Source organism: Kwoniella mangroviensis, assembly GCF_000507465.2.
Source record: "Kwoniella mangroviensis CBS 8507 chromosome 1 map unlocalized Ctg01, whole genome shotgun sequence".
Classification (NCBI taxonomy): domain Eukaryota; kingdom Fungi; phylum Basidiomycota; class Tremellomycetes; order Tremellales; family Cryptococcaceae; genus Kwoniella; species Kwoniella mangrovensis.
Window position 1 is genome coordinate 12,588,293 of NW_027062533.1, and position 25,529 is coordinate 12,613,821.

The following is a 25,529-nucleotide window of genomic DNA, read 5'->3' on the forward strand; positions in this document are numbered from 1 at the left end:
ACAGAGAGGGATGCAGCATTGGGAGATCCAAGAGAGATTTTATCTGTGCTATCTGAGGTTGAAGTCCACCCAGTAGCCCATAAGCTGCTGTTGGGGGTTGTGAGGGCGTGAAGAGGTTGATATAAGATGGGATAGGACCGTCGGTGGTGCTAAAATGAGATTTCGCTGTACCGTTTGTGCTTATTTTTCGGTCTGTTTCCGTGGAGTTTACCGATTGAACCTTCTCTTCTTCACCTTCTAGTACTACCTCAGTCTTCCAGCTGACTTCGTACACCACTTTTGCACTTTCATCCCCGCTGATCTTGAGTCTCTCTAATCCATCTTCCAACGGAGATCCACTCTTCTTAGATAATTCTTTGGTCGATAGATCGATGGACGTGATCTCGAAGACTCGAGCTGACTTACCCGAGTCTCCTATTGTTATCTTGAAGCCGTTGTTTATGTAGTTTGTGGAGGCTATTATGAGGTCAGCGACTCATCCCCTATGGATTATAGCCAGAACATCAACTCACAGAGAACTTCCTTAATTGATGCTCGAAGCCATTCCTTTTCCCTTGGTGTTTCCTCGGCTATGGTTCGTTTGCTTTTAGGCTTAGTTGAAGTTTCGAGTACTTCTTTCACCCTAATCCGAGATGCTTTACCATGCGAGTGCACTTCAGGGGCGAAACGATAAAGATCGATCGGAGAACTGGACAGGTTGGAAAGATGAGTTGAGGAGAGTACGATCGCTGAAATTCCTATTAGCTGATTGTAAGCTCACGCATAGAGAAACAGCTCACCGTCATCATCAAGTCCTACTCTTGGCCATATTTGTACCACACAGACACCCTTCTCCAATTTCAGCAAGACCCAATCTCCTGCTACCAATTTAAAAGTCCGAAGTACATCTGGCGAAAGATAGGCTCTCCGTATTTCCCTTGTACCTCTGGAAGCGCTGGGACCTGCTTCATCGGGTATGGCTTTCAGCCTCGCTATCGGATTGGACATGCTTCCGGTCAATGTATATCTGTGATATGTTAGGTGGTGTCATGGATCAACTTGTAGTGAATGTCGTTTCTGAAAAAATCATCAACAAAGAGAGGAGGATGGGTGGTAACCTCCACTTGGAATATGTCAGGCACACCTTTTGCCTCCTTCCATATAACAAGCTTCGTCATATCAGGCTCAACGGACAGCTCTTCAAGAAGCACTTCACTTTGACCTGGACCTGCTTGATCACACAGCACAACTCTTTGTTCTTCGCAACCATCCACCTGTGACGTTATCCTGCCCAATCGCCTCAAAAGATGTCTACCCTACTCGCCGGATACGAATCTTCAGACGACGAAAGGGACGGCATCACTGCAGGTCCTTCTTCGCTATCCGTCGCCGGAGGAAACCTTGCTCAACCCGATGTAGAAGATGAGGAGGACGAGGAGAAGCTTGAGGAAGAGGCCAGGAAAGATGCGTTCGGTCTCTCAATGAGTAATGGACAGCAAAAGGGATCATCCAGCACCAACAAAGCTACGAAGGCTGCTGTGGAATCAGCACCGGATGTTCTAAAAGAGGTTAGTTTGCGACGGTATTTACTAAGGATGCAAAAGAGCTAACCAATGTTGATCATGTGTACAGGATCCGAACGGTGCCAGTCTTGCTATAATCACTCGACCGACGGACAAAGTAGTGAACGTGAATCTGAGCTACGAAGACATGATGAGGCCTGTAGCTGGACCGGTGGACCCCTTCAATCAACGGAAAAACAAGGGCATGAACACCTTATCAGGTCATGTGGAAGAACAGTCGATGGACAATTATTCGTTCGCGATGGCTCAACGTACATTTGATGTTCACGGATATGCTCTCAACCCTTCGACACAATCAGGAGCGGCTCAGCCAATAGTAGGATCATTAAATAACGCTCATCAGAATGGATATCAGTCAATCGAAACTATACGTCCATCTAGATCAGAAAGGAAAGAAACGAAGAGGAAGAGAGGTGGGAAAGGAGATTTGGGAGTAGTCGATGGTGAAGGAGCATATATGGGTCCATGGGCAGAATGGCAAGGAGATAAAGATGTTGATCCCGTGGTAGAGGAAGAGGCTGAGGAATGGAGAGAGGAGAAGCGAAGACGTGAAGAAGCTCAACAGGTGGCGAAGGAGAAGATGAAGGTCGCGAGAGACGAGAAGAGTATATTCCATGGTGAGTCGGCGGACTTTCTTTCTCTACACCTTGTATACAGGGCTGACTGTTCAAAAGGCAAGGAGCTACACGATTACGCTGGAAGGACGTATATGCACATTCCTACCGATACCGATGTCAAGCTCAACCCCTCAGAAGGTTCCGCACCTCCCAATGCTTATTTGCCAGAAAGATGTATTCATACTTGGGTAAGTGGTATTTCATTTGTGAATCATACCTGCACACGCTGATGGAGCCCTTGTAGACTGGTCACAACAAGGGTGTATCCGCTATACGGTTGTTCCCTAAAAGTGGTCATTTATTGCTCAGTGCCAGTATGGACACGAAAGTTAAATTGTGGGATGTATATCACGAAGGAAACTGTCTGAGAACGTTCCTTGGTCACTCTCAAGCTGTCAAAGACGTCGCTTTCAACAACAGTGGTAGTCAATTCCTTTCAGCATCGTATGATAGGCATATCAAATTGTGGGATACGGAAACTGGTAAATGTATTCAAGCGTTCACGAATGGTAAAGTACCGAATGTAGTCAAGTTCAACCCCGATTACGACAAACAAAATGTATTCTTGGCTGGTATGCAGGATAAGAAGATCATCCAGGTGAGTGACCTCTTGTCACACCACATTGGGGTTGTTGTACTGACCCTTTGGTAATAGTACGATTTACGTCAAAGAGAAATCGTACAAACATACGATCAGCATCTGGGTCCTGTCAACACAATCACTTTCGTCGATGAGAATCGTCGATTCGTCACTACCTCCGATGATAAGACGATCCGAGGATGGGACTACGATATTCCCGTGGTGATCAAGTACATCGCCGAACCATATATGCACTCCATGCCAGCAGTCACCTTACATCCAACCAGTAAGTTTGCCGTTTTCGTGTCTTTGGCTTCAACGCGACCGAAAAAGCTTACATTGACTTTGTCTTAGATAAATACTTTGCATGTCAATCCATGGATAATCAGATCTTAGTGTACTCAGCCGATGGGTCATTCAGACAAAACAAGAAGAAACGATTTGCTGGACATACTGTCGCTGGATACGCCTGTGCTATTGGTTTCTCGCCTGATGGAAAATATATCTCGTCTGGTACTGGAAATGGTGATGTCGTATTCTGGGATTGGAAGAATGGTAAAATCCAGAAGAGGTTGAAGGCTCATAAGGAAGTAGTGATTGATCATTGTTGGTTACCTAATGAACATGTAAGTCTAATTGGTCCTTGAATCACAAAGGGTATATCCAGAAAGCTAAGTTGTTATTCGTAGTCCAAACTCGTCACTGCTTCTTGGGATGGTTTGATCAAATTGTGGACTTAGATGGGGATTCAGGAGAATGGAAGATAAGGGAAGGACTAATGTATCACATCCTGAAGATCTTTCATCAAATTTCGGCTAGTATGCAATGATAGAAATCATAGATTCGACATGAATGTTATACATATTAGTCCAGCTTGCATATAAACAATCAGCGCACTGATGACATTTATTTGATTTCTGGCTATTTTACCCACGGTTTGAAGGCTTGTTGGCAGTTCAAATAGTTTACTATCTATTCCATTGTGTACTAATGACGCCCATTACCCTTAGCGGTAGTTCTTCTAGTAGTCCTATTGATCGTGGTAATGGTCTTCATGGCAGGCTTCAAAGCAGGCTGAGGAGAAGGTGTCACATTAACGAAATTCGACTGAGGAAACTTGATTTTCTTAGTTCGTTTGATGTGAATATGTCTCATTGGCGGAGTGTTGATGATTGGCGCAGAGTTGGTGACTTTGTTTATGATTGTTGAAGGGGTCGAGACGGTCGTCTGTACTCTGGGTGACGAATGGCGATAGACGGGAGGAGGGGCAGGGAGATATCGCTCTTTGATGATTGTGGTTGGTGGAGCTAAATGAATGAATATACACCTTAGCGTCGACAGCAATGGTGTTGAGATAAATGGGAACGAGAGAGACTTACCTTGTACTTGGATAGTCGGTACGATAGGTTCTGGCTGTTGTTGTATGATAGGCACAGTCGGGCAAGTATAGGTGGGATATCCTTGGATCATACCCATACCAGAATTAGGATCGGGCATAATGATCCCTTGATTGATTAGCGGGTTGGCAACATAGACTGGAGGCCTGTAAGGTGTAACAACGGTGTTGACAACTATTTAACATCATCAGCATTTTCATTTGTTCATGATCATTACGAGAAACCACCTAACGGACCAACGGGCATGTTCATTGTTAAATGATTGCTTAGATATAACTTATCTTTCTAGGTAGAAACGGAGAAGGGGTAAAGTTCAGTTCGCCGCTTATAATGCGACACTTGTGAATCATACTGTACTTGATAGTCTGCCTCATCTGTGTAGTGATCTTTGACCCAATCGTTCGAGTCATCTTCCAAAGTTACCTTCCTTAGTACCCCACTTTGGCCCCTTGATGAGACTTTGAGTGCTATCTCGCGGACGATAATGGAGATATCACATCAAAGGAGCTAATCTGGCAAAGAGGGGAAGAGAACTCGGTCCATTAGAACCGGCATGGACAAGAATTGGCCAAGATAGCTTGGTCATCTTTTATGTCTATGGATATTCGAGCTCGGAGGACTTCGTTGCATGTCTGCTGGTCTTGATTCCAAACGTCCAACGAGAATAGCGGCTGTAGTTTTAATTGAATGAATAGGCAACAGACCTGTTTAGGATATCGTCGAACTGCAATTTACAGTTCATAGGAACGCGGATGTTTCTCGTGCTACTGTCTTCTATTTATGTATATATATATGTATATATATATGTATATCGTATTCAAGAGGCTTACAGCCACAAGGCCAAAAGCCGTCCGGCTGAAGAGAAAAGCAGTCGGTCGCTGCAGAGTCTTCGGCGTCCTTGATACTCTTAACGCTGATTATGTATACGTACCTCTCAGGTAATATCGGCCATTAGCCCGCTCATTTGTTACAAATACTGTACATCAAGTAAGGTATTCATCGCCTCTGGCCTGTGGATCTGAGAGTCGTGTGCCACATTTACTTTGCATGGTTGTCGATCGTTCGGGTACGTAATCATGATTTAAGCGTAACAACATAATACGAGTAATCGGCAAACACCCATCCCACTCTTGACATGTCTCACCACTCTATCTCTGATTCACTCACTCCATACCCCCATACAACACATCTAACGCTTCTCGTCGCTTCATCACTATCATTGCACACAGGGTCATTCATTCCCAGCAGTAGACTGGACGTACAGCACAGATACAGCAGGCGTGAACAGCAAATCACTCAACACAAGAAACGCAACATCTTCCTTTCAAGTGCAGGCTGAATCAGCCTCTCCCAGTCTTTAGATACTTGTGTGTCTGATACCTGTTGTTCATCGTCAACATCATCGTAAGCTTCTCAGTCCATGATCATGATAATTCACCGCTCACGTTATAAGTAGTGCTGACTTATCGCAACCAAGCACAGTGCTTCACATTCGACCAGCTCCACCATGCGAGAATCCAACTACACATTCCCCCCCCAGAACAGAGCGGTGACGAATATAACACATCTGATTTATGACCGAAGAGGTAGGTGCCACCATCCTTCTCTTCTCCCTCTCCCAGATTGTCTCTCTTCTCCCTTCTCCTGCTGACACTACCTGCCCATCGCAGCTCTCGACACCAACAGTCCCCTCGCCCTCCTAAACAGTCTTACCTCCTTAACATATCTCACTTCCACCTCTCCTCGGATTCGAGAGATTCTCACCGTTGATGGTGGTCTCGAACGACTCCTCGACATCCTCCGTGAATCTTGTCTACCGAAGGACGTATCTACACATCAGGACTTATGGGGTTTGAACGGCCCATCGACGGCGCGTATAATCACCGCAGATAGGGCCAACTCGCTGAGACATAGTCTAGCATTCCAATGTGTCGTGAACATAGGTGTTAGAGGGAGTGAGGATATCAGAACGAGGGTGGTACAATCAGGAGCGTTAGATCTGGTCGCTCAGATATTGGAAAGTTGGTTGAAGGATCATGGAATATCGATCTTCTCAGGACATCTAGGTAGTCAAGCTGCTGTGGACGCTGTCGCAGCGGGTGAACCTGTTCCGGGAACTGAAAATCTCAAGAAGAGGGAAAGGGAGAAGATTGAGAAAGCTGAGAAATCCGAAAGACCTGATAGGAATGAAAGGTCACATCGTCATCATAGTCGATCTCAAGCACCATCAGAAAGTCAACCTGCAACAATAACAGCAGCTCATATAGCTAGTCAGGCTGCTGCTGCCTTCGGGTTCAACTTGAACATAGCCGCTTGGGCCGATCAACCTCATGATGAAACACCACAGGGATCGGTCCAAGGTGATACGGATGTGGATATGGCTGATGCAGAAGGTGGAGAAACTGATGACGCATCGGTGGATGCAGAAGAAGGGAGTATCGATATGGACGAAAGAGAAGAGATAAATGCACCACCTTCAACCACACCCCGAGCATCGACCACCCTCCTACCTATGACTATACCACCTCGTCCGCCCATGCCTCGCGATGTTTCAAGTCAGACTTCCAGCGCAGATGCCTCCCTCTCCGGTGAGGAGACCAGCGTTATACCCCGTAATACATCCGAAAGCAACATAGCAGCCACAGCTCAAGGTTTACGTCCACCTGCCCTCAACCTTTCCTCCCGAGTCCCTCAGCTAGCTCAAGAACCCGTCAGTACGCAATCCAGCCCTATGGGTACACCCACTCGACACGCTCATGAATCAGTTGAGGACTCGCGCAGGAGTGGAAGAAGAGGCACAATCATAGCTCGACCAGTCGGTCTAGCGCCAAGAAATGATAGGGAAAGGGAAAGGCGTAGAGATCTTACGGCGGGAAGCGGTACTTCGGATGGAGGCGAGGATATCGATCTGCCTACCGCTACCATTCATGCTGGTATCGCGGCTGTCAATGCTCAAGCTATGGAAAACAATGGTACCATTGAGACGGACGAACCTGCTGTACCTCCGGCAGTCGAGATTGTGGAAACCAATAATCGACAAGAACTCGACGAGCCTGATCCAGAGGCAATGGCTGCTGAACAAGCAAGATTAGATATGGAAGCTGGAGCACCCCCCGGTCAACCAGGTGCAGCTCAGACTCCTCGAGTGACACCAGGAGAAGCACCGACACCGGGTCAAGCCCCAGGTGAAGCACCACCTGCCAATACACCTGATCAAGCGGCAATCATCATCGCCAACAGCGCTCCCAGAGGCTTCCACGATCTGGGCAGTTATGTCGGGATAAGCTCTTTGCTTAATCCTGACGGCAACAGATACTCTGATGATAGTATCCTCCTCGCCCTGCAACTTCTCGCTTATCTCTCCAAATACCCTCATGTTCGAACTACCTTTCACCATCCGCGACGACCCATGCATCCCACTTTCGACCTGGGTCTTGATACGATCAAGAACCCATTACCTGAAAGACCAGCCTATTCCGAAACTCCCGACATATTCTCTCTTGTCGAGAGATTCACCTTCCGACCATCACCTTCTGATCCACTCTTCTTCAGGGTCCCACAAGAAATACAGTATTGGGCAGGGGTGATCATGCGTAATGCTTGTAGGAAAGATGAAGCTCGAGGTGGAATCAGGCAGTGCGCCAATATGTCTTGCGGGAGATGGGAAAAGTTCCCGAGAGAGTTTGCCAAATGTAGGAGGTGTAGAAAGGCGAAGTATTGTAGTAAAGAATGTCAGAGTCGGGCATGGCAGGAAGGTCACAGGTTTTGGTAAGTCATTTCATATGAATATCAGATGACCATAACTGACGAATTCCATAGGTGTAGCTCCAGGACAGACCAGGAACCAGGATCAGCAGCTAACGAAGGTGCCAACGGTTTTCCTACCAATAGGGGAGCTGCTGCCAATGAAACTGGTCACGAAGAGGAGGATGAATATCATATCGGAGCGCAGATGGGTCTGTCACCTGAGGTAGTGACTCGGGCAATCGCAGCGGCCAGAGCAGCCGGTATACTACGGGACCAAGGGGGTCCAAGTAGAGGAGCAAATGAGGCGCCGCGAAGAGGTGCAGCTAGTGGAGCGACGGACCCTCGACAGTTGGGAGAATTAGCTGTACCGAGATTACCTCCACAACCTGAAGGTCCACCACCGCCACCTCATGCGGTCACTCAAGCTCATGTAAATCTGATCGAAGGTCGAGCTGCAGCTCAATTGATGGAAGAATCGGTTCTTCAGCATCCTAGGCAGGACATGAGGGGACTTCAAATGCCCACTAGAGCTGGATCTGGTACAACACCTCGAACAGGTAATAGTCCCTGGCGAGGGCTGCAGAACGTGGGGACACTGTTAGGACTAAGGAACGATCATACTGCTCAACAGAACCCGGATCCACAGCAGCAACAGCGTCAGCAACAACCTGCCGGTACTGCTACGATGCGTATGCCATGGGCGGATGAAGAGGCAGGCGGACGATTTAGAGACACTCAAAGATCTGGAAGAGGCTCTGACGGAATGACAGGACTAGGTTTCAATATGTCTGATCAGGGTAGACGTCATTAGGGTAAGTATATCCTCTGTATCTGCCCTGTTCGTCTTGAGCTGATGAGATGGCCGTCGATTTAGGATTATTTGCACATGTTTTCTGTCTTTTCCATTCTCGAGTCACACACAATTGTATAAAGTATATATCCGTTTCTTTCATCGCATGGGCAGCTTGTCTTCTATGTGTCCTCAATCAAGCATGGTTCTGTCTTCCCTGTCTGTTATCGATTACCATAACGTTATTTGTCATTATCACTGGCGCCATCATGTATGAGTGAATGGGTTGGATGGATGTATTGTATGAGAGTGTACTGCTTGCTACTCTAGATTACTATTGTTCATGGTTGACACCGGGTGCCTGATCATGATGAATATGCGAGCATCCACCAGAATCTTCCGAAATATTCAACCACAATCGCCACCCACCTTCTCTTGTCTTGCTTAAATACCTTCCTATACTGTCCGTTTATCAACTGATAGGATTATACGTGAACGATTAGAATATACCCAGCATCGAAGAAATCCAACATAAGATAGCTAAAACACGCAATGCTCGCTAGAAAACATCTCATCAGGACAGCTCGACTATCCACCCGATTACCCCTCACTCCTCACCCCATCCTGACTCGACCATCCGTCAGAACCATCACTCCTATCCTCGTCCGCTCATATGCTCAAGGACCACCCAGACCACCGCCCGGCGGACCACCTGGTGGAGGTGGTGGCGGTGGGTTTGGGGGTATGAGGTTTCCCGGAGGAGGGATGATGGGTGGACCGTCCCAACCTGAAAAGGGTGAAACGTTGAAACAGTTTTCGGTCGATTTGACTCAATTGGCAAGAGATGGGAAATTGGATCCTACGATCGGAAGGGACGAGGAGATCAGGAGGACTATTCAGATATTGAGTAGGAGGACGAAAAGTAATCCGGTACTGTTAGGTTTACCAGGTGTTGGTAAGACTGCTATTTTGGAGGGGTTAGCTACTAGGATAGTCAATAAGGAGGTTCCAGAGGTGAGTGTAGCCTATCTGGACAAGGAATTACATCTCATTGTATCAAAGAGAGCTTATGCTGATGCTTTAATCGTTGTCTATGTAGTCACTCCATGGTAAACGTTTGCTTTCTCTCGATCTTTCGATGCTCTTAGCAGGCACAGGAGTTCGAGGTGAATTCGAATCTCGGTTCAAAGCATTACTGAAAGACATAGAAGAAGAAGAAGGCAATGTGATATGTTTCATTGACGAACTTCATACCTTGCTCAACCTGGGTAAAGCAGAAGGATCAATGGATGCGGGAAACATGATCAAACCAGCTTTAGCTAGAGGCCTTCAACTTGTGGGAGCTACAACACTGGACGAGTACAAGAAGACTATCGAGAAAGATGCAGCGCTTCAAAGACGTTTCCAACCTATCATGGTCAATGAACCTTCAGTCGAATCTACCATATCCATCCTCCGAGGTTTGAAAACCAGATTCGAAACTCATTTCGGTGTATCGATAGCCGACTCTGCTTTAGTCACTGCTGCTGTCTACTCCGATCGATATATTCCCGATAGATATCTACCAGACAAGGCCATTGATCTGGTCGACGAAGCTTCATCAGCGTTGAAGTTAGCTCAGGAATCTAGACCTACTGCGTTGGAAACGTTGGATAGGGAGATCGTCACACTTGAGATCGAAAGGGAATCATTGAAGAATGAAGAAGATCCTTTCTCAGTCAGTCGGAGAGAAAAGGTCGAAACTCAATTAGAAGAGAAAAAGAAGGAACAAAAGCATTTAGCAGATTCATGGGCTCAGGAAAGAGAAAGAGTAGCGGAAATTAAAAGTATAAAAGAACAGATCGAACAGGCTAATATCGATCTGGAGAATGCTCAGAGGAATGGTGAATTCGAAAAAGCATCGAAATTAAGATTCTCAACTATACCTCAACTACAGAGGAGATTACCCAAAGCTCAAGCTGAGCTGGATAATGAAAACTCTCAAGAACCCAACATGTCTGTGAAAGATAGAGTGACGTCGGAAGATATAGCTGTGGTAGTAGCGAAATCTACTGGAATACCCGTGAATAACCTTCTGAAAGGTGAAAGAGAAAGGTTAGTCCATATGGAAGATTCCCTGAAGACTAGGGTAGTAGGTCAAGATCAGGTGGTACATGCTGTCAGTGATGCGATCAGATTATCACGAGCTGGATTACAACCTCCTTCAAGACCCTTGGCCTCGTTCTTGTTCCTTGGTCCAACCGGTGTAGGAAAGAGTGAATTGACGAAAGCTCTGGCGGAATTCCTGTTCGCAGATGAAAAGAGGGGATTGTGAGTTCATCATTTCTCCGTTCTCTTCCGTCCTGTATGTATTATAAGCTGATAATGGTCATCCGTATTAGGATCCAACTCAACATGTCTGAATTCCACGATAAGCATACGGTCTCTCGATTGATAGGTGCCACAGCTGGGTTTGTAGGGTACGAAGAAGGTGGACAACTTACGGAAGCCGTCCGAAGGAGACCATACGCCGTGGTTGTCTTTGATGAGATCGAGAAGGCTCATCCGGATGTCGCCAATATCTTACTTCAGATACTTGATGAGGGTTGTCTGACGGATGGTCAAGGTAGACAAGTGAATTTTAAGAATACCATTATCTGCTTGACATCTAATCTCGGATCAGAGTGAGTCTACTTTTTTTTGTTAGTACATCGGATACCCAACACAGCTGCTGACATCGTATCTTCCTGTTTGCCAGAGCATTATACGAACCCAACGCATGTCATCCCGATGGCTCGATCACCGATATTACTCGATCCGAAGTATTGAAATCGGTAGGAACCTTTTTCCGACCCGAATTGATCAACCGATTAGATGAGTTATTGGTATTCAACAAACTTCCACCGTCCATTATATTGGATATCATCCAATTGAGATTGAGGGAACTTCAGAGCAGACTGGATCCTAGGAGAATAACGTTGAACGTCATGGAAGATGCTAAGGTGTGGTTGGCTAATAAAGGGTATTCAGAACAATTTGGAGCTAGGGCCGTACAGAGGATTATAAGAGATAAGGTCGTCACGAAAGTTGCAGGTAAATTACTGGATGGTACGATCAAGTGAGTACAGCTAAAACATCTAGTTAAACACCCATCAGTACTGCTCTGAAATGTTGCTAAATATTCGATGTTGTGTTATGTTCATTAGGGATGGTGAAATCGTTACTATCGATCTGAAAGAAGATGATATACGTATAACGAGTAAACCCGATCCGAATCAACCTGCCACTTCGCAACAATCAACTGAAAATTTAGGTACACCCAATGGAGATGCCTCAAGACCTGAACCTAGGTTATTGGAAGTACTTGAAGATGGTGTAGAAGAGGTTGATGAAGGTGATGAAGATAAACCTAGAAGAGTGCTTTACGGCTAGCTGGGAGGGGTTTCGGGATAATGAACATTTTCGTATATCAAAAAAAAAAGTAGTTGGATCATATTTCATTTTTGAGTCATAAATTCATTGTGTTTGTAGTCATATAACATAAATGCATATTTGTAGCACCTCTCAAAAGATGATGCTATCAAGAAATAGTATGAGTGTGAAAATTATGTACAATGCAAGAAAGAGCGTATTTAGGTGAGTTATGCAACTGTGTGAGGATCCATGAAGAAGAAGAAAAGGAAGAAAAGTACGGTTTGGTATTCAAAGATGAGTGATAAGAGAGTTGGCTTTTTGAGCTAAAGGCGAGAGAATGCAGGATATACGTGTTGGGCACATGAGTCGTCAAAAAAATGGAAATAATAGGGAAATATGAAAGAGAAAGGAAAATCATAATATATCTATATAAACATAACGTTCATTTCGTTCGTGACAAAAACCAAGTCTCCAGTCTGGCTGGTCGAAGGGCAAAAAATCAGAAAGAAAAAGAATTCAGACTAATCGATAATCATCATCCATCTTCTTTATCTCTATCAGGTTTCGGTTTTTTCACTCTCCTTCCGCACCTATACACACGTAAGATTCGTACCCATCAGTCATTATCCTTTTCTTCTGTTCAAATCAAATATGTATACAAGTGATCGACCTACGTGCACCGTCCATGTCCATCATCATGACAATTATCTTGATCGCTATCTTCCGCAAAACCATCTTCGTCTTCTTCTTCCTCGTCCTCCTCATCTTCTTCTTGAGAATCGTAATCTGATTCATTCCTTAACGAACTTTTCTTACCTTCAGCCACATTCTTAGCTTTATTCTTAATCATTTCTTTCCTTTTGATCTCCTTCTTCCTCTTTCTGATCGCCTTCTTGCGCATAGATTCGGTAGAATAGTACAAGTCGTATTCGCAGAAACAGCAGATGAAGTCATCTTCGTTTGGTCGAATATCCGGGTTGTAATCAACGTTGATATCATTATTTACGGTAAGTTCGTTAGAAGCTTGTAGGGCTTTGGGTTTGTGTCGTGTACGAGTGGCCAGGAAGACCATGGGAGGAGGGTTGAACAGTGATAAATGGGATGAATAGGGTTCGTATGGGTCGCCATGAGGTGAGACGGTTCTTGATGGACGATCTGCGAAGAATCATATAATGGTTAACATATTGATTCAGATTTGGTTAGATAGTTACTACCTGGTGGCTGATTTCTCGTAAGCTATGACAACTTACAATTATCGACATGATGCGGATTACTCTGATTGGCCAAAACACTCCTCTTCTTCTTTTTAGGTTTCTTCTTCCCTCCTCCCCCTCCTCCTCCTCCTCCGGTGGCAGTGGTTTTCGTTTCATTTGAATCTTTAGATTGACTCTGTGACATCGGTTGACTCTCTTCCTTGGGATTTATTTGTGTATTTCCGGTTCCGACAGCAGAAGCATTCATGTCCTTGTTACCAGCTATCTTTCGACGAGTTTTCTGAGGTGATTTGTCATCATCTTTGATATTGTCGTCGGTCGATGTAGTAGTCGTAGTGACAACAGAGGAGATCTTATTGGAAGTGATGATGAGTGATCGGAGCTCATTTGCTAATTTGAGTAAGGCAGATTGCTCTCTCGCCTTCGCACGGAGGGTGGACGAGGCTGCGAAAGTATCTCGTCATAAATCAGCAGCTGATATAATCTATCTTAGTGGTAAAGCTCGAAAAATCCCAGCTATATGAGCAAGAACTCATGGTAAAGTATATGATCTCGACAATCTACACTCACCTTTAGATTCCAGCTCGAATTCAAAACTACCTTCAGGGAACCATCCCTTTCTCTTAACATCTTTCATCTTACTCCTCAACCACTCCTTCTTTCTAAACTTGATCGAAGTCCTAAATTTTACAGGTTGGAGTGGTTGATTGTTCTTCCAACCATGTTGATCCGGTGACCATGAACCCAAATTGACATCTTCCAAAGCAGGTAACAATTTTTCAAATTCACTCACATCAGGTAAATTCGATTTTCTACCTGTCATAGTCGACAGCTGGGTATCCGTTTTTCGACTCTTGCTTGAACCCTGCGTATTGACAAGGTTGCCGTTCTTGTTGCTGGTGGTGGTATCTTTATTTTTCGATCGATCGTTTTCAGCCAAAGCGTTCTGTGCATCGATATAAAGTGAAATGAAATTGGATTTTCGTTTGATGAATAATTGCTTTTTCCATTCTATCAATCTCCTTGCTGGACTCAATCTCAATTTCTTTCTTATAAAAGGTAAAGGGGGAGCACTAGATGATGACGATGATTGGTTGGTAGAATCAATATATTTATGATGAACATCATCATCATTCATACCACCATCGGTGATTTGACTTTGACTTTGATTATTCCATAAATCTTCTGGAGTACCTGGTCTCTTCATTCCCATTCCCATGTTAGGTACTTTCCTCTTCTTACCTGATCCACCAGGACCCCATGATCTATCCCTATCTTCATCCGCACCGTCGTACTCGTCCTGTTCGTCCCTGCTATTAACGTTGAACTTGAATTCACCCTGGATCAAGTCATCGTATGTGACGGTAGGTGCCGGTAGAGGAGGGAGTGAAGTCGGCAGTCGGAATGCTGCTGGAGGTGGTTGTTCTCCACTCATCGATCCGGACTCATATATCCCAATGGGATGATATCAAGATGAGAGCGATATGTACTGGTGATGATGAATGCAAGAAGTAGAATGATAAGGATGAGAAAGAGAAAGAGAACAATCGAATGCCATGAGGACTAAGCGGCAACTTTTGAACACAGACACCTGTCGTAAAGATGTAACCGGAATTTTGATTCACTATCGGTGGCACATGGCTACCCATTGGAAAAAGACCTCTTACACGTCATTTACATTATCTCCAAAGCCATCAAGAAGCATACACAGCCTGTGTGTCGCAGTAGACTTGGGATATTGGACGCTCAAATGGCACTCGGAGCATCCCCATCTGTTAAGAGTGGGCGTGAAAATGAGACAGACGGGAAAAGAGTCAAATCTGTCGGAAGCTATTCGGTACCATTTTGTGCCTCCCGATGTTGTCCACAGTGTGCATATACACGTTAATCAATATCAATTATCAATGACTTCTTCTTCTCATCTCATTAAACAGCACCGTCGCACGAAGTTGACTGAACACAAGATACAGACGCTCCTGCAGCTCTCCGAAAAAAACTCTTTTTCAATTTTATTTTTGCTCCAGACCACAACTTCTTCCTTATAAGCTAGCAGAGGTTTGAGGCCAAGAGCTGTGAAATGTAAACAATTATCGTTAGTCAACAGCTTCTATCCGCGATAGGGCGACAGGGAGCAGACTCACTATTCTTGAGGAGATCGCTTGTATCCGTATTTAGAGGTGAATTCGTCGATTTGCTTAGGACCTCTTGAACCGTATGGGTAAGGTTCGGGTTTAGGAGCGTCTACCCAATCAAACATTCGCAATCTCATCAGCTCTCCTTCTTTTCATTCATTTTCTTTTCCTTTTTTTTACTCACCCTTACCATCGATCCAGTGGAGGATAGGAGTGAAGATCTTCCAAGCTACATCCAATTCATCATCTCTAACGAAGTTCGAGTGATCACCCTTGAATGCATCCAAGATCAAAGCCTCGTAAGCTTGAGGGATGTTGGTATCGACGAATCTCTTCTTGTAAGTCAAATCCAATTCGGTTGGTACGGCTCTGGTAGCGAATCCAGGTAACTTGGCGTTCATCTTCAAGTAAACAGCTTCGGAAGGTTGGATCCTCATTACTAATTCGTTTCTTGGGATATCGGTGAAGATACCTTGTAAAGCATCTTTAAATTGAACTCGGATTTCCACCTTTGATTCGTTCAACGCTACAGAAGTCACCAATAATATCAGTAACCTGCAAAGAGGTACCGATATGTGGATGGTGGTGTCGATCGGAAACAGCGTACTCACCTTTACCAGCCTTCATAATGAAAGGTACACCTTCCCATCTAGGGTTGTTTACCCAAAGAGTCATAGCTGCGAAAGTGGGACAGACGGAACCTTTAGGGACAGTCTCATCATCGAGATATCCAGGCTTGTCTCCTTCAGCAACGTATTGACCGAGCAGAACGTCTTTTTGGACGATGGGAGGGATAGATCGGAGGACTTTGACCTGAAGTGATGTTGATAATGTCAGCTCTGGCCCCGATCGGAAAGGCAGAGTGGGCACAACAGAAAAGGGTGCGGGGAGGAGATATGGGCTAATAGGCTTATGTGTGCTACAGATACTCACCTTTTCATCTCGGATGTCTTCAGCTGAGAAAGAGATGGGTCTTTCCATAGCAAGGATAGAAAGGGTTTGGAGAAGGTCTGGCAGGGTGATATGATCAATCAGTTATCGCTTGTCGATACTTGGAATGGAGCAATGGACGATAACTCACGGTTCTGACAGACATCTCTGATAATACCAAACTCATCGAAATAACCACCTCTTCCCTCTGTACCAAAAGGCTCTTTGAAAGTGATTTGTACATTACTGACAAAGTTCTTGTTGAACGCAGCGTCGAGGAAGACATTACCGAATCTCAGGATCAAAAGGTTCTTTACCATTTCTTTACCCAAGTAATGATCGATTCTGTAAGTTTCATTCTCTGCCCATTGAGCTTTCAACTCTGACATCATCTCTCTACATGACTCCAAATCTTTTCCGAATGGTTTCTCAACTATGATTCTGTTGATACCACTTTCAGAGTAGACATTCTTTTTCAACCCTTTGGCGACTGTTGTGAATACCGATGGAGGGAGTGCCATGTAGAAAACACGGTTTTTGGATTTACGATCACCTTCTATCTTTTCAAGATGTTTCAATAATTCTTGGAATCCCTCATCTCCATCATATTGACCTGAGATGTATGAAGAGATTTTCTTGAATTCTTCAATCTTCGATTCATCACCTTTGATATATTGAGTTTCCCTCTTGTAGAAGTCTTGTTCATCCATCTCTACCCATCGCACAAAACAGACATATGCATTAGTCATTCATGTTATATGTTTTCATTCGGCCGACGTCATTGATGATTACTCACTCGTTCTAGCATAACCGACGATATGAACGTCCTTGGGGAGTAAACCTTGAGCGAACAAGGCGAAGAGAGCGGGGAAAGTCTTCTTCTTGGCCAAGTCACCACTTGCACCCAGGACGACGACGACGGTCTCATCCTTCAAGGAATCACCTGAAGTTTCCATGGATGGGATGGATCCGGCGACGGAACCAGAACGTTTCCTGTTATCTTCAGACATGGTGACGATCTGCGAAGTAGGTGGTTTGTCAGTATGTAGGATCCGATGTGTGCATTTGACTCACTTTTCGATATGATGCTATGTATGTGAAGGAGGAATGGAAAAGAGGTGAGATAAGTAAAACGAATGAGAACGAAAAGCAAAGAATGCTACGGTGGTAGTATGGTAGTATGGTAGTGTAGCGTGCGGTAGGTGACGGGCCGATGGATTAACAGAGTGAGTATCAGATGGATCGCATACCTAAATTAACCCTTTGCGATGACATAGTGGAGGCGGATATATGACATGGGGAATGACCAGAGCGAGCACGCGAGTGCCCTGAATTCCGAATACCGGATATAATCACAATCACAGGTGGAGGGGATCCATGCACCGTTCAAATCGACAATCTACTCGTATAATCCAGTCGTGTCCCATCAGAAAGAGAAGAGGAGGGGGGTCAGTGCACGAAAAGAAAGAGTCAGATGGACAGAGGTCATAGCTCACTCTACGAAGGAAGGATTTGAGTTTGGGACGATCCGATCACATCTGGGAGACGGGAGGATGCAGGATGTTTCTCTATGTATAACGTTGGCTTCTATTGACGGACAATCAAGACCCAATCCATGCCTTTGTACTGACCCAATCAACTCAAGTGTATTGATCACCATGCCATCAGTATTCCAAGCAGAGATCAATTACTGTTTGACCACTTACAACGCCCCATCTCCCCCTCAGAGTGATCTGGAACCGACATCGAAGAAGAAACGTTCTTCCGGATTGCAGCTGGTGAGTCGTCACATTCCAGTCCAGAAGGAGTGGAAGAAAATCCTCTGACCGTATATTTGCACATCCCCTTGTAGCTTAGACCCAAATCGTCGTACGGCGGAGGGAGAAATACCGTCTTATCACCTGAACCATCGTTGAAACCCATGCCTTCGTATCCTATCCCACCACCTCCACCTCCCCCGGCAGAACTTGACGATGAAGATATTTCATGGAAAAAAGATAGGTATGATACTCAACGAGCAACTCTCAGGCGTAAGTCAAAATCATCATATCTCCTCAAACTTAGTGAATAACCTAAACGGTCTGAATATATAGATACACGTTCCATACCACAGTTGACACCTCTCACTCCACCTCGCGATCCCACTCAGAAACGAATCACTTCAGCGACACTGACCAATCGATGGAGAAAAGGAGTCATTGTCATTCACGTACATGGAGAGGGAGGTGGTCAAGGTGGTGGATTGACAATATACGATAATGACGAAATCATCTTGCGACAAATTATAAGACCCTTACCCGAACTAAACTGGGCGAATGATGATGTTCAGAAAATCCATCCGTCGGTTCACGATAAACCATATGTCTTGTCACTCCATATGCCAAGTGGAGACACTTACAAGAACGATCTACGGAAATCAACCTCAAAAGCTAGACCGTTGAAACCTCAGATGTCAACATTGAGTAAGATCGGTAGAAGAGCTAGGGGATATACAATCACGAAAGTAGATACCACCACAACAGGTACTTCTTCTTCGTCAGGGGTGACGACAGAACATTCCATTGGATTCGAAGAAGAAGAAGAAGGTGAAGGTGAAGAAGGGAGATATACCCCGGATACATCATTTTCATCATACAATCACGACTCATCTTCGGATCAAATCCTATTGATGGATTTCAACAATGGGAAAGAGCAAAACGAATGGTTCACTTTACTTCGCTCTTTCGGTGGGAGTTATCTACCAAGAATCAAACGAAGCTTGCAAATTCGAGTTCTAGATCTGCAAGAGAGTATACCGCTCTCGAATCTAACGCTAAATACCCGATCGACCAAAGAAGAGGGTTTATCCCATACGACTCCGTCATTTGATCAGATCAGTGCGAGGTCAAGTGAACAGCCCAACCCCTCTTCAAGCAAGCTGTCTAATATGTCAGGGAAACATGAGTGGAAGTCTGGTTGGGCAGGGAAGGATAAACTGAAAGTTGCAATGTAAGTGATACTCCTTTGAATATGACATTCCCAGCATGGAAGATTCCTTCTTACGAATCAGAATCCGACATTCATGCTGACTGACTGATCTGATCCAGATACACCGACAAACACCTGATGGGTCAAACAACATGGGTCCAAGCTGAAGATCGATCCGAAATACCATTCTGGGCTGAATTATTCACTTTCGAAAATATAAAAGAATTTTCAACTTGCAGTAAGTACATGAATCACCATGATTATCGCAGTTAGTTTCTTTTGCAATATAGATGAGAAGCTGATTATTGTGCGAAAATGATGTACGAGTAGCTCTCAAAATTAGTCGTATGCGTTCAGGTAAAAATGCGCAACCTTTCGCAACTGTCAATATACCCTTAGTACCATCATTCATGAAATCCAAAGATGAAAGATTCCCTATAATCTCATCATCGGGTCATGTCATTGGTGAATTGCGCTTGATAGTGAATTTTACCATTGTCAACGTGGTAGGTATGGAAGTATATCCTCTACCTGAGGTGAGTCTATCATCCATTTTCCCTGTTGTTTACCGAAAGACATACGATTGTCTTGCTTCTTCTCCTCGAAAACGGCTCATCATGGTGGTCTACTGTTTAATCGATATAGGTATTCCGTGGGATGGGTGGCACGAGGACGATATATTATATGATGTCGAAAGGTCTACTCGATCAATGTGTCGATCTATTCACGAGGTTCAACTGGGCTTTAGGAACCACTTTCAACAGGTTGGTGGAGATGAGTGAGATAGAAGCTAAAGCCAGTAGGTGTCATTCTTCCTTAATTCCTCAATCCACTCACTACGTCGAGTGATACTTCAACGGCTTATACCAATAGAATCCAGTGATTGACTGACACCATCTATATCACACTTAGACGGAGATACCCTCTTCCGAGGGAACTCACCAATGACTCGTCTGCTGGAAGCTACCATGAGATTGGTATGTTTCGATTTCCTCAGGTTATCGATCGGTCCGACGGTCCAAGTCATCCTGGAAAATAAGATTGAAGCGACAAATGAGAACACGAGAAATATACTTAAGCTTTTGGATGATTGTTGGGAAGATATGTATAGTGAGAGAGACCAAAAATACCCTAAAATACTATGAAGCTGATGGAGTCACTTTTTTTCGCCGATTACAGCACAAAGAGGGACTTTCCCAAAGTAAGTGATTTTATTGTAGTGTTCAGAAATTTTTGAAACTGTTACTCATATTGAACCGTGTTTGTAGCATCCTTCGACAGGTGTTTGCGATTTTGTTCAAGAATGTCAAGGAAAACCACGAAGAGTGAGTATTATGCTCGATCTCCAATTCCGTATCATACTTATTATGCTAACACATTCTGCCTGCTCTAGGAGAAAGCTAAGATACAAAGCTGTATCCTCATTCCTCTTTGTGAGTCTACGTCGCTTAGTAACGGGCGTTGCCTGTAAAATGTATCATTGACATGGATCGTGTCATCAGCTTCGACTCATCGGTCCAGCGTTGATGCGACCTCATCTATTTGGTCTCGCAAGAGGACTACCGAAAGTACCCGTACAGAAGACATTGACCTTGATAGCTAAGATATTCCATACCATGGCTTTTTTCACCTGGAGTGATTCGGCTAGAGATCCAGAGTTGGCGAAATATTCTTTCTTCATGAAAGTAGGTGAAGTTGCTTCGCTCTTGACACATGAAAGAATTTCTTCCAATATCACTTTTGATAATACATCATATAACATATCTCACTGATCGTATGATATTTGACTTTGATCTCAGAAAAATCACGAAACAATGATTGATTACCTCTCATCATTCGCGACTCCTTTGGACGATTTTCAATGTCGACCTGATCCACCCTCATCAATTGCCGTATTCCTCACCAAGCGACTACCCCTGCTCCCACCTGAGATAGGTCAGGGTGTACCGATGTTGACTGTTGCCGGACCGGTCGAGGTCGATGCGGACGCTGCTGTATTCTACGAGCTTCTTTACCAACGTCGTAAAGCTCGAGTCGGCGGTGCGGAAATGACGAGAGAGGACGGGGTAGTTCCTGGGGAAGAGGAGGAGATGCATGATCTGTTGAGAACGATGGATCAGTTCATAAGTAGTGTACATAAAGCTAGCTATGAGCATGTCACGGGGGATAATTGGAGGTGAGTGATTTTGTTCGGAACGAATCGTTCAGGTGGAACATCGATCAGGTTCGTCTAGCTAATTATTGTAATCCATCCACGATGTCCAGCTCAATTCATTCTGATCCTCGAGATTTACCCAATACCAGTACCAAGGAAATCCTTCGACCGATCACCCCATCTTCCCGACCGTCTTTGCAAATCGACATCAACTCGGCTCAACGTGATCGTAAATTAGACTTGACCCGAACACGTTCAAATCTAGTAGTGAACGAAAGGAACGATCAGGCATCTAAGAGGGTGGTGATAAGTCCGATTCCCAACCCAACAAGTATAAATAACTCTTCAAGCTCAGACTCAAGCTCCAGTGGTCCAGCGGGGATGATGAAATGGTTAAATTTCGGTTGGATGTCACCTACTTTCAGACCACCTGGTATGGGATATGAAACGGATTCAGCACATCATCATAGGTATATACACGGTGAGTATGCTGAAGGAGGAAGTGGATTGGGACATGGTAATTCATTGAATGGGAGGTCGGGACAGAAGAAGGATAATGAAGTGGATTAGGATTATGGATGTCCTATTCTAAAATTCAGATACTAAGTTATCTGCTACTTTGACGATTCAATCAAAATTCCATTTGTTTAGTAATGTGAACTTCAATACTGTACATTTCGTGTATATAATGTTAACGTTGATATCTGTGATGTGATGATGACTATGATGTAGATCTTGTGATGCATGAATGTATGGAAGGGATACATACGACGATAGCAAAAAGAAGTGTATCCTCTATGCCATGGACTTATTGACATTACTATACCCTATACCTATACAACTAACGTCCACTTCACCTGTTTGGGAATTCTCGACCAATTTGTATTTCGTACCAAAAAACAACATCATATCGCGAAAGAATTGAACGCTACGTAAATCATCAACCATTCATAGGTCAGTTCCCACGTGTAAACTATATTCTATTGGGAAAGTAAGGGATCTGAGTACGACTCGAGCACTCGGTACTCACCTATGAGCCGTTAATTTACCCATCCTAACTTTCGAAACATCCTCTTTACCCAATGCCATCAACAAAGCAATCAACCATTGATGTTTTGAATCCACACATCCACCTGTACTGATCTCTTCTAAAAGCAGACGGGCAGCTTTCAATGCTATATCTTCAGGAGTTTGAGTTTGGTTCGGTACAGATAGAGTTTCGGATGAGTGGAGAGAGGAAGTGGTAGATTGAGAGAGAAGGGTCAGACCGTATCCTGGGGATCTGCAATGTCAAAGTTCCGTGTCAGTCAGATGGACTAGTGACAAGATTGACATCTAGGAGAATAGACAATCTTATATAGCCGATTAAGGAATAATCACTCACTTTCCAGAATCATCACCTTTGTAAACATCCGTTATCAAGTATATGTCAGGTATATACCTGTTTAATATCGATCGAGCGGATTCTACCATTCGATTGGCGAACTGAGGTGAGACCCTTGTCGAGTAGCTATACAAGTGATCATGATCATGATCCCGATCGAACTTTGGTCAGCACCTCTTTGGGAGTCGTAGCACAGCGAAAGAATCGGATCTTCTTGCGGGATCATAAAGACTCACGCTACACCTCTTATCTTCCTGATTTTACCTTTCTCCAAAAATTGAATTGTCTTCAACGTCCTTACCACTGGACATTTGAAGATTACCTGACCACCACCTAGAGGAGCAGAACCTCTCTTCTTGATTTGTAATTCCAATCCATCTGTTACGCCAAATAGATGGAGATGAGGTAGAGTCACCGTTCTTATCATGTCGACCTGTGAAAGGAAACAAGGTCATGCCCATTAGCTTTTGTGATCTGAGACCCAAGCGAATGTGGGTGCTGTAATTGTTGGATTAGTACTCACACTCATATCTCTCCCTTCTTCACCTGTTACACCATACAAATTGATCTCGAATGGTTTCTTACAAAAAGGTGCTAGGGGTATCAACAATTCCAAATAATACCCTATCGATCTACCGATATGACATGTATGCGTATAATTCCCACCAGGTAATAAACCAGGATGGAAGAGGAACGAAGTACCTATCATAATAATCGTACGGGAATATGAGCTGGTTCAATACAGGATTGATACCTGGACAATCAATTGTATTTGATATACTCACCAGTGACGGATATCTCGATGGTACTTCCGTTGGTGACCTTTTCAGCCAATCTCAACAAATTGATCTCATAATCCCTCAAACCAACATGAACATCGTCCGATCGTATCCCATCTACCCTTATGGATTTACCGGATAATATCGAGAGTAATAGTCTCTGACGGAGATGTCGGTGGGTGGTGAATCGTAAGATATCCCTCGAGGGTCCTGCTTGAGTGGTCATATCGGAAGGAAGAGTAACACTTTCTCGTATGGGGGATTGCTATGTTGTTCTGTACGTGATATGAAGAGTGAAAATGGTCAATCTTATTCTATCTATACTATTGCTTGGATCATGGCAAAAATCAAATCAACAAAAATCCTCAGATGCTGAAATCTCGTTGAAACCTCGACCGCAACCCCCGGCATTACGTAAAGAAGCCGAGCTTTTGTAAATGGGCCGAGCGATTAAAGATCTTTTTGTCATGATGCGGGAGGGATATAATCAATAACTAATTACGAGACGCGTCCTAGCCTATGCGGCGCATGGTGGAGTAATAACAGTAACCAGCCAACTTAGCACCCTCGATCTCTCATATGAATAGTACCATCTCCCACTTCATCCTTCTTTCCTCTTCTTTCCCTACATTCACATACAACCTAGTATAATCCATTCACGATGTCAGAACAAGAAGCCAAAGCCCTCGCTACTGCCCCCGGAGCAGAGGATGCCAAAGCCGTCGAGTCCACCAAGGAGAACCCCACCGAAGCTGCCAAGGAAGCTGTAGCTGAGGTAGGAGAGAAGAGGAAGGCTGAGGACGTCCCAGAGGGTGAAGAGGCCGATAAAAAGTGGGTATCATTCTCTTGCATTATCAGACAGACACTTTGTGTTCAGTACATTCACATGGTATTGTCTAGTCTGATAAGAATCTTGCTAACACCTCTTCCTTCCTTGCCCTCTCGCAGAGCCAAGACGGAAGAGGCCCCTGTCGATAAAGGAAAAGGCAAATCGACGGAGGAACCCGCTGAAGCCGAAGCAGAGGAAGAGGAAGAAGACGATGATGAGGATGATACTCCTATCGTGACTGGTAAAAGAAATAGAACAAAGGTCAATTATGCTGATGTGAGTATACTGCCAAGTCGCGTCGTTTCTCTTCCTCCTTCTCTTCTCTTCTTAACGAGACATGTCCATGTTTCTATCAATCGACAGAATCCCAATGCCCAATAAATAAAAAGATATGCATGAGATGAAAGCTGACCTTTCTTTTCAAACTCATAGCCGAAAGCATGGGAGAATGCCGATCTCGACCCTACTGCCGCTGACGAGGATGACGACGATGCGGAGGTTGATGCTCCCGAGTCACCCGATGATGATGAGGGTGAGTACAGCTTTTTTCTTCAATAGTAGATTGAATGCATTTAGCAGCAGGAAATGGATACAAAATGCTAATTCAAAAGTCTCGTCTTTGAACCTCAGACGGTGGTGATTACGACGAAGAAGCCGCCGAGGAGGAAGATGACGAAGATGATGATGACGAGGAGAAATAGATCTTCTCATCTCATCTTACCTCAATATCAATCGACCATCTGCAATATGAAAAAAAGAAAATGAATGAAGTCATCTAAGACGGAGAAGAAAGTCGTTTATAAATGAATTTATCGAATATGGAGAAAGTGAAGAATGATAAAATCGTTCTGGGAGTTTATCAAAAGTACTTTTATATATCTGGAACCTACAAGAAAAATGATATGGAGAAATGTCATATATTTATATACACAAATGCATCATAGTGAACAAGTATCAAAAGCGAAGCAAGACATTGCTCATCACTCGTCGGTCATCTGAGTACGTGGTCATCTGAGTACGATTTATCATATGCTGTACAGAGGATATTTTGCC

The 25,529-nt window shown here is 44.3% G+C and overlaps 10 protein-coding genes across 10 annotated transcripts; 5 read left to right on the plus strand and 5 right to left on the minus strand.

Moving 5' to 3' along the window:
- Positions 1-48: 48 nt before the first annotated feature.
- Positions 49-987, minus strand: I203_104770 (uncharacterized protein; the record flags this gene model as incomplete). The annotated part of the gene is made up of 4 exons (XM_065517614.1): positions 49-149; positions 235-456; positions 513-728; positions 780-987. 4 exons carry the CDS (start codon positions 985-987, stop codon positions 49-51), a joined length of 747 nt encoding a protein of 248 aa, XP_065374432.1.
- A 299-nt stretch (positions 988-1,286) lies between these two features.
- I203_104771 (uncharacterized protein) lies at positions 1,287-3,499 on the plus strand (the record flags this gene model as incomplete). The annotated part of the gene is made up of 7 exons (XM_019143644.1): positions 1,287-1,547; positions 1,612-2,179; positions 2,237-2,367; positions 2,424-2,777; positions 2,835-3,045; positions 3,114-3,385; positions 3,449-3,499. 7 exons carry the CDS (start codon positions 1,287-1,289, stop codon positions 3,497-3,499), a joined length of 1,848 nt encoding a protein of 615 aa, XP_019006693.1.
- Positions 3,500-3,746: 247 nt separating this feature from the next.
- On the minus strand, positions 3,747-4,256 carry I203_104772 (uncharacterized protein; the record flags this gene model as incomplete). Its single annotated transcript, XM_019143643.1, has 2 exons — positions 3,747-4,066; positions 4,139-4,256. 2 exons carry the CDS (start codon positions 4,254-4,256, stop codon positions 3,747-3,749), a joined length of 438 nt encoding a protein of 145 aa, XP_019006692.1.
- A 1,407-nt stretch (positions 4,257-5,663) lies between these two features.
- I203_104773 (uncharacterized protein) lies at positions 5,664-8,714 on the plus strand (the record flags this gene model as incomplete). Its single annotated transcript, XM_019143642.1, has 3 exons — positions 5,664-5,742; positions 5,827-7,924; positions 7,976-8,714. 3 exons carry the CDS (start codon positions 5,664-5,666, stop codon positions 8,712-8,714), a joined length of 2,916 nt encoding a protein of 971 aa, XP_019006691.1.
- Positions 8,715-9,245: 531 nt separating this feature from the next.
- Positions 9,246-12,104, plus strand: I203_104774 (uncharacterized protein; the record flags this gene model as incomplete). Its single annotated transcript, XM_019143641.1, has 5 exons — positions 9,246-9,707; positions 9,793-11,003; positions 11,075-11,356; positions 11,431-11,790; positions 11,879-12,104. 5 exons carry the CDS (start codon positions 9,246-9,248, stop codon positions 12,102-12,104), a joined length of 2,541 nt encoding a protein of 846 aa, XP_019006690.1.
- Positions 12,105-12,621: 517 nt separating this feature from the next.
- I203_104775 (uncharacterized protein) lies at positions 12,622-14,735 on the minus strand (the record flags this gene model as incomplete). Its single annotated transcript, XM_019143640.1, has 4 exons — positions 12,622-12,676; positions 12,761-13,241; positions 13,337-13,744; positions 13,871-14,735. The coding sequence occupies 4 exons, from the start codon at positions 14,733-14,735 to the stop codon at positions 12,622-12,624; spliced, it is 1,809 nt and encodes a 602-aa protein (XP_019006689.1).
- Positions 14,736-15,339: 604 nt separating this feature from the next.
- Positions 15,340-17,372, minus strand: I203_104776 (glucose-6-phosphate dehydrogenase; the record flags this gene model as incomplete). Its single annotated transcript, XM_019143639.2, has 7 exons — positions 15,340-15,370; positions 15,442-15,541; positions 15,617-15,958; positions 16,044-16,245; positions 16,366-16,442; positions 16,514-17,074; positions 17,159-17,372. The coding sequence occupies 7 exons, from the start codon at positions 17,370-17,372 to the stop codon at positions 15,340-15,342; spliced, it is 1,527 nt and encodes a 508-aa protein (XP_019006688.2).
- Positions 17,373-18,020: 648 nt separating this feature from the next.
- I203_104777 (uncharacterized protein) lies at positions 18,021-22,054 on the plus strand (the record flags this gene model as incomplete). The annotated part of the gene is made up of 13 exons (XM_065517615.1): positions 18,021-18,140; positions 18,215-18,392; positions 18,456-19,350; positions 19,449-19,567; positions 19,660-19,865; positions 19,975-20,128; positions 20,242-20,439; positions 20,509-20,530; positions 20,598-20,654; positions 20,723-20,762; positions 20,832-21,014; positions 21,129-21,505; positions 21,595-22,054. The coding sequence occupies 13 exons, from the start codon at positions 18,021-18,023 to the stop codon at positions 22,052-22,054; spliced, it is 3,009 nt and encodes a 1,002-aa protein (XP_065374433.1).
- A 225-nt stretch (positions 22,055-22,279) lies between these two features.
- Positions 22,280-23,873, minus strand: I203_104778 (18S rRNA biogenesis protein RCL1; the record flags this gene model as incomplete). The annotated part of the gene is made up of 6 exons (XM_019143637.1): positions 22,280-22,412; positions 22,515-22,766; positions 22,869-22,994; positions 23,105-23,301; positions 23,392-23,570; positions 23,654-23,873. 6 exons carry the CDS (start codon positions 23,871-23,873, stop codon positions 22,280-22,282), a joined length of 1,107 nt encoding a protein of 368 aa, XP_019006686.1.
- A 435-nt stretch (positions 23,874-24,308) lies between these two features.
- I203_104779 (uncharacterized protein) lies at positions 24,309-25,177 on the plus strand (the record flags this gene model as incomplete). Its single annotated transcript, XM_019143636.1, has 4 exons — positions 24,309-24,478; positions 24,596-24,752; positions 24,909-25,008; positions 25,107-25,177. 4 exons carry the CDS (start codon positions 24,309-24,311, stop codon positions 25,175-25,177), a joined length of 498 nt encoding a protein of 165 aa, XP_019006685.1.
- Between the last annotated feature and the right edge of the window lie 352 nt (positions 25,178-25,529).